Raw genomic sequence first — 11687 nt, 5'->3', positions numbered from 1 at the left:
GGAGGCTTGGTCATGCAACAACGCCAGCATACGCCCCTTCCGCCAGGGGGGGCTGTTCTCAGCTAACTCCTTTGGCGCCTGTCTCGTCCGCAGTGCTCCAGGCTCAGGTTACAGCCTGTTGCCTGGTTTCCCCGGTGCGCTGCCTGCTTCTGTTGGTTAACCTTTTTTGTGTGCTTACGGCCATGCTGACTGCCTGTTCTGCAGGGTCAGTGTACCAGGCGGTGTGCTATTGGGGGGAAAGGGCCCGCTCTTGGAGGGGCCTTATCCGAATACGCTGGCGATGTGGGGGTCTTGATGCCTGGCGTCATTGACCTCTTCGGGCCCCCGTTTTCCAGGGGATACAGTCCCTTCAGTGGGTCTGGGTCTTCCTTCGCGCTCCGCTGCTACGGCCTTGCCACGGGGTTGGGTTTGTTCTTGACCCCGTGATTCTGGGGGCAGTAACGAGGTTGTTCCTTCCGTTCGTTCCCGGGTGGCATGCGGGTTGTGCGTGTGTGTAGTCGTGGGGTCAGGCCACGGTCTGCTCACCCTGTGCGTTGAGTTGCTTGAGTGCCTCTTCGCACGGTCGGATCCGTCGCCCTCCCGTGATCCTCCAATAGGGGGGTGCCCTCCATTAGGGGGGGTCGATCCTCCCTGATCTGATGGTTGTGGGGGGCCTCAGCGGGGTACATTTGTCGGCCGATGGCTCTCGCTCGGCCTCCCTTGTGCAGTAGTGACGCCGAGCGGAGCCATACGATACAGAACGTTAGGTTATGGCTATAACCAAGTTCTGTGAGTATTGGTGACGCTCGGCGTCAGACGCCACTGCGGCCCTTGGTCTCGCCTTGTGGTGAAAGCTTGGGAAGGAGGCGAGTGTGTGGCCCCACCCCTGCTTATGTAGGTAAGCTGATGGGGGTGTGGCCAGACGGATGTTGGGATGTAAAGGTGCATTGTGGAATTTTTTATTTAGTGCACGTGCACGAGCGAGGTACAGTGCAGTAGTGACGCCGAGCGTCACCAATACTCACAGAACTTGGTTATAGCCATAACCTAACGATATGATTATAGTGAATAAGACAATTGATTGTATAATCAAACCTCTCTGTTATATTTGTAATCTTTCTTTTCAGACAGGTATTTTTCCAGACAGGATGAAGGTAGCAAAAGTGATCCCACTTTACAAAGTAGGAGATAAGCACAGCTTCACTAACTATAAACCAGTGTCATTGCTCTCACAGTTCTCGAAAGTGCTTGAAAAACTGTTTTCGCATAAGTTAGATGAAAGGAAATTAACAATAGGGGTGTTTATTGATTTTAAAAAGCCATTTGATACCTAGATCATAATATTCTAATTTCTAAATTATGTTCATATGGTGTGAGAGGAATGGTTCTAGAATGGTTGAGTAGTTATCTCCACAATAGGCAACAATATGTGCAGTTGGCAGATGTCAAATCTGAGCTCATGAAAATTGAATGTGGGGTACCGCAAGGTTCGGTTTTGGGGCCCAAACTCTTTCTTTTATATATTAATGATATTTGTGATGTTTCAAAACTATTACAGTTTGTCTTGTTTGCTGATGATACCATTTTTTTTGCTCTGGAAATAATTTAAAGGAACTAGCTGAATATATTGTGTATGAAATGACAAAGCTAAATAAATGGTTTGATGTAAATAAGCTATCACTAAATCTGAAAAAAACGAATTTTATGATTTTTGGCAATCGAAAACAAGATGAAAATATAGTACTGACCATAGATGGAGTTGATATAGAGAGAGTTAATGAATTTCGTTTTCTTGGTGTGATTATGGATGATAAATTAACATGGAAATCGCACATAGCACACGTTAAAAAAAAGATGTCCAAGAGTATTTTTGTTATGAATAAAGTAAAGGATGTGTTAGAGCAGTGGTTCCCAAACTGTGGTGCGCGCACCCCTTGTGGTGCGCGAGCGCCCTCTAGGTGGTGCGTGACATGAAAAGGCTAATGGTGGTAAATAATTTTTTTTTTTTTTTTTTTTTACAATACAATTTCATAAAAATCTTAGTCAAATCTTTAGTATTATGGATATTAAACATGCTGGCAGAGTACATGCATCCATGTTGTCGTGAACATTTTAATTAAATAAAGAAATTCCCTATCCATAGTCGCCGTGGGAAGAGATAAAATAAAAAATAAAATCTGTGCACGGAGACCAGCAACAATTTTTTCTAACAGAAACCCATTGGGGGGTGCGTCAGCTAGGTCGGGAGGTGACAGGGGGTGCACGGCCAAAAAAGTTTGGGAACCGCTGTGTTAGAGTATGAGGCAATGAGAACACTCTACTGTTCACTCATCTCACCTTATATCAGTTATTGTGTTGAAGTATGGGGGAATACTTATGGGACCAATATAAAACCATTATACAGAAGAGGGCTGTAAGAATCACACATAAAGTGAGTTATCGAGAACACACAAATACATTATTTATTAAATCTAGAATAATTAAACTTGAAGACATGGTTAAGTTTCAAACAATGTTAATTATGTTTAGGGCAAGAAATAATACACTGCCAGAAAAACTACAAAATCTTTTTCATTTAGAAGGTGAGTTTAGTAGGAGAAAATATAATTTTAAACATCAGTTTGCACGTACCGCACTTAAACAGATGTGTCCTTCAGTTATTGGTGTAAAGTTGTGGAATTCTCTCCATAGCGAGCTTAAGGGATGTAATAGTGTTTATAAATTCAAAAAAAATTATAAAAAAATAAATATTTAGTCAGTATGAAAATCAAATGTGATCTGAATAGTGAGATCTTTTCTTTTTTTTCTCTTTCTTTTATTCTTTATTATTATTATTATTTATTTTTTTCTTGTTTAACTGTGGATTGTGTGTTTCTTGTATAATGGTATAAATTATTATTTGTGTAAATTAGGTTGTACGCCGACCATTAAGTAAGGAATTTAGGAATAAGGAATAAGGGGCAGGTAACTATAAGATTTATTCTTCTTCCTGCTCCTTTTGTCCATGGAATGATATTTATGATTGTGTAATGAAGAAACTCTGATTGTATGATTCCATGTGGCAAATAAATACTCTGAACTGAGTATGTATAAATGTGTGTGTGTGCCCATGATGAGTATGTATAAATGTGTATGTGTCCATGATGAGTATGCATAAATGTGTATATGTCCATGATGAGTATGTATAAGTGTGTGTGTGTCTATGATGAGTATATATGAATGTGTGTGTGTGTGCGCATGTGTGTGTGCGTGCATTAAAGCAGGTGTACCATGTGTGACAGGACGTCCTCGTCCCTAAAGACGTCTCCTGTCCCCTCATACCTACAGCCCATAATATCACCCAACTCACACTGGTATCATTTCTATTTAATCACAACTCTGGATAAGAGGAGTAAAATGAATGAATAAATAAATAAAATACTTGAAAGAAACCCGCTCGTCATGACGCCTCCGTCGCTGTCACATCCTGTGAAGACTAAACAAATATGTCTGCCAAGTTTCTTACCTGCTGGAGAGACATTGTGAAATGGACGTCTGAGGTAATTATAGAGCGGGAGAAAGGACAGGACTATGAGAAGAGAGGGGGGTAAAGACACACAGAGAGAGAGAGAGAGAGAGAGACAAAGAGAGATAGAAAAAGAGAGAGATAGAGAGACAGAAATAGAGAAAGAGAGTGAGAGAGAGAGGGGAAGCGGGAAAGGGAGAAAGACACAGAGAGGGAGAGAGAGAGACAGAGAGTGAGAGGGGGAAGGGAACATGCAAGACACTGCAAAAAATGACAAGCTTAACAAGTGGCTTTATCTTGTCTTCATGTTTTCCCAAGCTTAGCTGCCCTACACTGTAATCAAAGTAATCATAACTACCCACTTCATACTATAGTATCCATATAATTATGTATGATAGCATGGACAATAGTGCTGTATATTCCTTATATACATTTACCTGTCTGTACATACCTGCATTTAATCATTTTCTATCTATATCTGTACATATCCCGCACCTACTCTAACTAGTTATGCTGCTGGCCACTATGACTTACTACCATAGTGTCTTTAGACCTGTAGCACTGTACACATTAATAATCACCTGTACATTGTATATTACTACTGCACTTTACTGTTACATTTGCACTCTGGTTAGATGCCAAACTTCTTCTCATTGTACTGTTCATAATGCATAATGCCATTTGACAGATTCTGAGAGAACAAATCCATGATAATTAAACTTCCACCATCATTTTTGTCCAAGTATTTCTTCCCATCATTCATAATTTTTCGCGATAATTCAATTTCAGAATATGTTGAAATTAACTGGATAAGAAGCTTAATATGTTTGCAAATTTTTTAATTTCCTGCAATGGATTCTCGCAGTTGTGAATCATTTGTATTTATTTATACTGTATGTAGCCAATCTGGACTAACATTAATGCTACATAAGGTGTTCTGGGTAACATATCAGCCATGTAGTGGTACTGTTGAGGGGAGATGGATACATTATGACCCCACATCACTGTATATTCATAATGGTAATCAGACACATAGGTGATCAGAGGAGGAAGTGTGAATAGCATGCTCCTGGACCTCTCTCTAGACACACTGAGATGAGCCTTGGGTGACTCTGGGACATGGGGTGTAAAGTACTTGAGTAATTGTACTTCATTACAATACTTAAGTACTGTTTTGGGGGATTTGTACTTTACTCAAGTATTATTAGGTTTGTATACTTGTACTTTTACTCAATTACATTTCAGAGAAAAAAAACATACTTTTTACTCCTTACATTTAAAATGCAGACCTACAAAGTACAAAGTACAAATCTTGCAGGTCCAACTATTTTAATTAGTATATTTGTTTCTCTGGCCGTTATTAATCCTGCGGCCGCTCTATATTTAAAAACAGCCAATCAAATCCCCATCAATGGGCAATGAACCCGCCCATACCCATGCTGATTGTCCTTGTGCAAGACTAGAAAGCGGGGATCTTTGATTAAACACCTGCTATCAGAATAATAGACAGTCAGAAAAAAGTTTTTACTTTAACTGTTTAGTACTTAAGTACATTTAAAAGTAGACATTTTTGTACTTTTACTCCAGTGTGTTTTAGACAGATACTCTGACTTTTACTTGAGTACGATTTTGAGACGGTACCCATACTTTCACTTAAGTATAATTTCTGGGTACTTTTTACACCCCAGAGATAATGTAAGTGTGTTTCCTAAAATGTTGCCATGGTCCTTTAAGAATATAAGGATATATATATATATATAAATATATACTATATAATATATATATATGATTTTTGCAGTGCCTAGCTTAGCACAAGGACTGGAAGCAGTAGGGAGCAGCTAGTCAATCAAAACAAGTCGACCTCCCGCCCCGCCCCCAAAGGTCTGTCACATTCGGAAATGTCAAATTGCGGAAACCTGCAATGATGTTAATGCCATTTCCGTGGATCTTTAACTCATTCAGCGCCAGCGATTATCCCCATCCCAGTAGTAAATGGGCCACGCTTTAAAAGATAGGCATTTTCACTGTGTGTCACGATGTTTGCAGAGCTATTTCTATATTATAGCTATGGAGACAATATTATGGCTCATTTGACAGTCACTATCTCTCGTCCAACATGTAAAAAATAGAAAAAAATGTCATGTATACGTTCGCGTGTTATCCCGTGGTGAATATTGTATAGTTTCAGAGTGATCCGGGCTAATTCCTGGAAGGTGAGTTATGGAGCGCTATGTGCATTTTGCGAAAGTCGTTTGCGTTGCTCGCCTGGACACGATACTATTTCCAAATCAAAGGTATATAATTAGGTATTATGTTTCATCATGAAGGCATCAAAGGGGGGGATCGTTTTGTGATGCTCTGATCGTCAGCAACGGCATACGTTTTGAATACTACATACGTTGATCGTTGCGATCGATGTGAAATCATTGTAGGATCAAAGTAGGATTGATGTCATATAGTCCTTACCTTTGCAAAGGAGGTATTGCAAAAAGAATATTCCAATTGTCTGATCGCAATTTCCCGTTCTCACTTTATCCAATCAGGAGAGAGGACTCCACACTGCAAAAATGGTCTGACAAAAATAAGAAATAAAAAACGAATTTAAAAAGCAACTATGTGCTTGAAACAAGTAAAATAGTCTGCCAGTGCAGTAAGCACATTTGGCTTGGCAAGATTTCTTGAAATAGGTACAGATATATGGGGTTCTCTCTCCTGATTGGATAAAGTGGGAAGGGATACCAGAACATTTATTTTGCGTTTACTGCAGAGTGGAGGGACTGGGAGACCAAACTAGTCTATATCAGTGATGTATTTCAGAATGTAGAGCTATTAAACAATTATTTTAACATATAAATACTACTTTAGCCCTTAGGGCAGTGTTAGAAATAAGACATTCAGATCAGTTGTCTTCGTCTGTGTTATGTCTGCCTTCTCATACCAAGGTCAGTAGTACATGTGTACTCACATGCCACCAGGCTGGAAACAGTAACTCTATTAAACAGTTACCTCTCGTGTCTCTATCATTTGACATATACAATATGTTTACTGTTATCAGACAGCACCTTTAAAATACCTCATACGTGTAGCAGAGCTATGTGTAGTAGCAGCTTTCAGATGCACAATCTGCAGCAAGAAAGATAAAGAAAGAGAGATACACACACACAGAAAGACAGAAATAGACATAAATATATAGGTAAACAGAGAGAGATAGGCTGAGAGAAAGAGATAGATATATATAGAGAGAGATACATAGAGAGAGAGAGAGGATGCTAGCTGACACAGGTCAAGAGGATTCAGGGATGTGACAGTCTTCTTCTCCCCCTCTCTCCCAGCCAGCAGGATGACACCAGACACAGGCTTCTTGGAAAGCAGTGATGCTGTTTGTTTATTTGTGTCCGTGTGTGTGTGCCTGTGTATTTCTGTGTGTGTGTGTCTCCTTGCTCCGGCTGCCACTCACTGTAAACTAGTCTGCAGCTCGTTTCAGACAGACGCTGACACACTACCTGTCTAATGCGCTCATTAGGGACTGTGCCGTGCACGCACTGACACACACACACATTATGCACACAGTACACACGTATATGTACACATAAACACAAACAAATGCACACACACACACACATATGTACACACACACACACACACACATACATGTGTACACACACATGCATGTGTACACACACATGCATACACACACAAACATACATATACACACACACACACATACACACAGGCACATAATTGATAGCCATGACACACACACGTACACACAGTCTTATTGCAAAAAACGGTTTCCTTTTTTAATGCTGCAGTAGAAAACAAGGTTATATGAAGTCATATAATGGGTGCTTCATTATCAAGAACAACAACAACGGAAAAGAAAGAGAAAACAAAATAAAGGAACCGAAAAAAGATTCACGGCACAGAATGCATAACAGTGTCTGTTTACATGCCCATATTTTACACATACAATTTTTTTTTAATTTTCTCTACACTGGCAGCTGTCAGTTACATCAGCAAAAAAATTAACCGCCAAAAGAAACATAGCAGAACTTGTCACTCAAGAGGTCTGCGTAACCATGGTTACCTTTCATATCCCGAGAAGATAAAGCTGCAGTGTGGAATCATGGGAGGGTAATTAGACGGAGTAAAAAAAAATTAGAGAGAGAAAAAAAAAAGGCATTCACCGATATGAGACGACAACCAAGAGTGCTTATAAATAAGAGATTACATGTGAAATTTCTTCATTACTTCAATAAAGTTATTTTCTTTTTGTTCTTTTTATGTTTTTTTTAGTGTTCACAGAGCGTGTCTGGTAGAAAAGAGCCTTTAACCCTTTGAGCACGATGTTGGAAACAAAAGAGATTCACCTGTCGTCTTCTGTTTTGTCTTCTTAGCCTCATCTCACTTTGATTAAATAACACATTTATAAAACTATTGTGCAAAACAATTTCATTAACGTCTTCATATATTGTGCACCAGTAGATAGTCATACTCCTTAAATAAAAAATATAGAATGATGCATAATTTAAACAGGAATTAGTTTATATGTTTTTATATACATTTTTTTCTTCTTCTTTTTATTTATTTTTTTACACAGACCTGAATTCATAAAGGTCCCTGATCGCACAAATGTAAAAAGACTTCAGGTTTTTGTATCGCCCCTAGCCACGATGCAACAAAAAGATTAAAGCCTGCAAGACTTGAATACCGAAGTAAATTTTTCCAAAAAAAAAAAAAAAAAAAAATGCTTTCACGTCTAGGATTCCGGTCATCGCAGCGCTGGGAAAAAGACATACAACATTGTAGATACAACGCAGTCATTGTGACCCTTTAATCACTCACAATAGCTTCTTCAGTCAATTCCAATCGCAGATGTGGTCTCGATAGCCTTTTGGGATCATGTGTGTATAGGTGTCAGAAGTGCTTTCACGTACTCAGAGGGTTAAATCTATGATGCCGACACCAGCACGTTAATGTCACGTAAACAAAAGAGAGAGATAGAGAGAGATAGAGAGAGAGAGGAATTTGGGGAAAGTGTGAGAAAAATTTAATAATGAAAAGTGCACCAGATTCTGTAATAAAATGTTGAACTAAACGGTTTCATTTATGCATGCAGCTCATCACACCCTGACGATGCCAAAATATAAAGGAACTCAATCCCATTTACACCGATTTCAAAATACACACCACTTCATTTTAGAATCTCTTCTTTTTTTTCTCTTTAAACCTTCATATACTGTATCTCGTCAATTGAAAACAGTCCCTGTCTCTTTAAAACTGCACGTTTTTGACAGAATTTTGTCAAAACAATTCCTGACAAAAGGAGATTAAAGTAAACCGAGAGTCCCGGGCCGGAGGGAGTGTACCTCACGTAGGAAAAAACAACATGTGCCAAAACTCAAAGCAATAGTTGTATGGCATCTTTGTGCAGTTTCATCACTTTCAAAGGTCCTTTTCTTTTTTTTTTCTTCCTTGAGAAATGTCTGTGAAAGGCTAAAGAGATATGGAGAGAGAGAGAGAGAGAGAGAGAGAGAGAGAGAGAGAGAGAGAGAGAGAGAGAGAGAGAGAGAGAGAGAGAGAGAGAGCGATATAAAGACAGAGTGCAGTGTGTCCTTCTGCCCAGTGCTACTGTTTCTCTATCTCACAAACGTACATGAGGTGGTCCTCGGGAGATTTCCCATGAGTCTTGCTCAGGTGGAGCTTGACCGCGTGCTTGCTTGCAAAAGTCCGGTTGCAGAGCTTGCACTGGTACACGGCCCCACCGCCATCCTCCTCGGGGGAGGGTGACGGGGAGCTGGCCGGGGGCAGGGAGGAGGGAAGGGGGTGGCTGGAGGGGTGGAGGTTGGAGAGCAGTTTTTCAGACAGTCCTTTGGCGTGGCGTTGGTGGTGTTGCTGCGATATCTGACTGAGCAGATTCTCTCCGGACAGCTTGGCCAAGTCCCGCAGACGGAAGCCCAGGTGGGACTCCAGGTGGCTTACGTAAGTGGAGGGAGAGCGGATCTGGGAGGCACAGTCGCTGCAGAAGAATACCGGGTGGCCGGAGTCCAGGTTCTTGAGGAACTTCGTGCCACCGGTCCTCCTCAGCTGGTACTTGACGTTCGCCAGCCAGTGGGATATGGTGGTCATGGAGAGGCCCGTAAAACGGGAGATGTGCATCCTTTCCTGCGGGCTCAGGTCCGACATCACATACTTGCCGTCGCTCGTTTGCCGGAGACTGGCGGCAAACTGGGCTTGGAGGATGAGTAGGTGTTGGGGATTCCAGTTGGACTGGCGGCCCTTACGTTTCTGGGCCGGTGAGATCTCCTCCTGGTCCTCCATGGTGGCTCCCTCAATGTCGGAGCGCTCAGACAGGCTGGTGGGCGTGGAGGACTTGGATACCACCTGGCTCTCCGTCAGGTTCCTCAGCATGTCAGAGATGTCCGACAGGGCATTTTCTCTCAGAGGGGAATTGGACATGAAGGAAGCCACTACAGCCGAGGCTTTGGCCATGGTCACTGTGGAGGACGGGGAGACAGAGGATGGTGTGGATGTGGAGGAAAGAGCCGCAGACCCCAGGGAGCCGCCGCTGCTATTCTTGTCGGCGCTCTTGCCTTTGGTGAGGTCGATGGGCTGATCGTTGTTGCTGCTGCCGTTGTTGTTTAGGTGGTGCTGGTAGAAGTACCGCTCTAAGTGGTCGTTGGATGGTTTTTTGGTGTGCGCGGGCGGGGTGGAGGCGGCGACCGCGGATTTCTCCGCCAAGCTGTTGCTCATCTTAAACAGCATGCTCATGGGGTCCAGGGAAGGCAGGGCAGGCTTAGCGGCCTTACCCAGGTGGACATTCATTACAGACTGCAGGGCGCTGAGAGGGTTGACAAAGGGCTGCTCTGGCGGGGGGTGGTCTGTGATGATGGCAGTGCTGCCACACAGGGAGGCAGGGGATGTCACGGCAGTGGACTCAACTCCGTTCTCAACAGGCTCCTTTGTGGTAATGTCACCATTCGAGTCTCTGTGATTCCCTCCACTCCCGACGCCTCCTCCTCTCTCGCCTCCTCCGATGCTCTCGGGGGTTTTGGAGCCCCCTCCTCTCCTGTCTTTAGGCGATTCTCCCTGGGCCGAATCCCCCGCATCGCTGCTACAGGGGGAGGGGGTGGAGTGTCTCAGAGGGGAAGCCCTCATCCCTCCCCCGCCGGGTTCTCTCATCTTTTCCTCCACCTTGGCCACTTTCTCGGTCACCTTCTTCACCAGCTCCTCCATGGCATGGAAGTTGTTCTTGGGGAGAGGGGAGGTCTGGCGACTGGGAGGGGAGATCAGAGGTTGGTTCTTGGCCATGGGAGAGAGGATGTCCCCTCCAGGGAACATGTACTTAAGAGCGGAGCACCTCCCGGTGTTGCCTAGGGAGAGTTTCATGATGTTGGGGAGCTGGTAGGCAGCATGGATGCTGGGGTAGCCACCCCAGCTGGGAGCCCCGTTTTGGGCCTTGTTGATGGCTGAGGTCACCGTGTTCTCCAAGGACTTGAGGATATCGAAACCCCCCTTTGGACTGTCATCCAGGTCCTGCTCAGTCAGATAGGAGTACTTCGACGAGATGTCAAACTTTTCCTCAGCCTCCTCCTCGCTGCCCGACTTCTTCTCTTTGTTGATGCCGTTACTGTTGTTGGTGATGGAGTCCTTTGTACATTCCTCCTCTTTCTCCTCCTTCTTTATCTCCACAGCCATGGTTGCTATGGGGGAGACACTTGCAGGTGGAGGGATGGGGGCGGGCGGAGGGGAGAAGGTTGTGGCAGCGAGAGGAACCGACTGCACCTTCTCCTCGACCGAGGAGATGGAGGAGATGGAGATGGGGGCTATGATGGATGGCTCCATAATTGTCTTGCCTTTCTTAATTGCAGAGTTGGTGACCTTGATGAAGTGTCCCGTCACCATCATGTGAGCCGTCAGCTCCTGCAGTGTGTCATGGGAGCTGCCACACTCCATACATTTGAGGATCTGTGATTTCCTGGACTCAAACTGCCAGGCATAGCTGGCACCGTTCTGGTGTCCGTAGCGGTTATTAGGAGTGATGTAAGGGTTGGAGACCTTGTGGAGCAAGTCGTTGGAGTCTGTGAGGGGGGCGGTCTTGGGCATGATTCCCCCGTTAGAATCAGGTGAGCCATGGAGGTCTAGCTCAATGGGGGCTCTCTTCCGTGCAGAGGAGATGGTTTTAGCTGCGACTGGTGTAATA

The 11687-nt window shown here is 43.5% G+C and overlaps 1 protein-coding gene across 1 annotated transcript in view; it reads right to left on the bottom strand.

Annotated features, from left to right (window-relative positions):
• Positions 1–7295: 7295 nt before the first annotated feature.
• Positions 7296–11687, bottom strand: part of tshz3b (teashirt zinc finger homeobox 3b) — a gene marked incomplete at its 5' end in the record, with an annotated part of 5420 nt that continues 1028 nt past the window's right edge. The window contains one exon of the mRNA XM_084308280.1: positions 7296–11687. This exon is cut by the window's right edge and continues 1028 nt beyond it. Within this exon, the coding sequence (XP_084164406.1) occupies positions 9113–11687 (2575 nt within the window).

The sequence above is a fragment of the Notolepis coatsorum genome (genome assembly GCF_963971535.1).
Source record: "Notolepis coatsorum genome assembly, chromosome: 2".
NCBI lineage: Eukaryota > Metazoa > Chordata > Actinopteri > Aulopiformes > Paralepididae > Notolepis > Notolepis coatsorum.
This window is presented reverse-complemented; position numbering and strand designations above follow the sequence as displayed.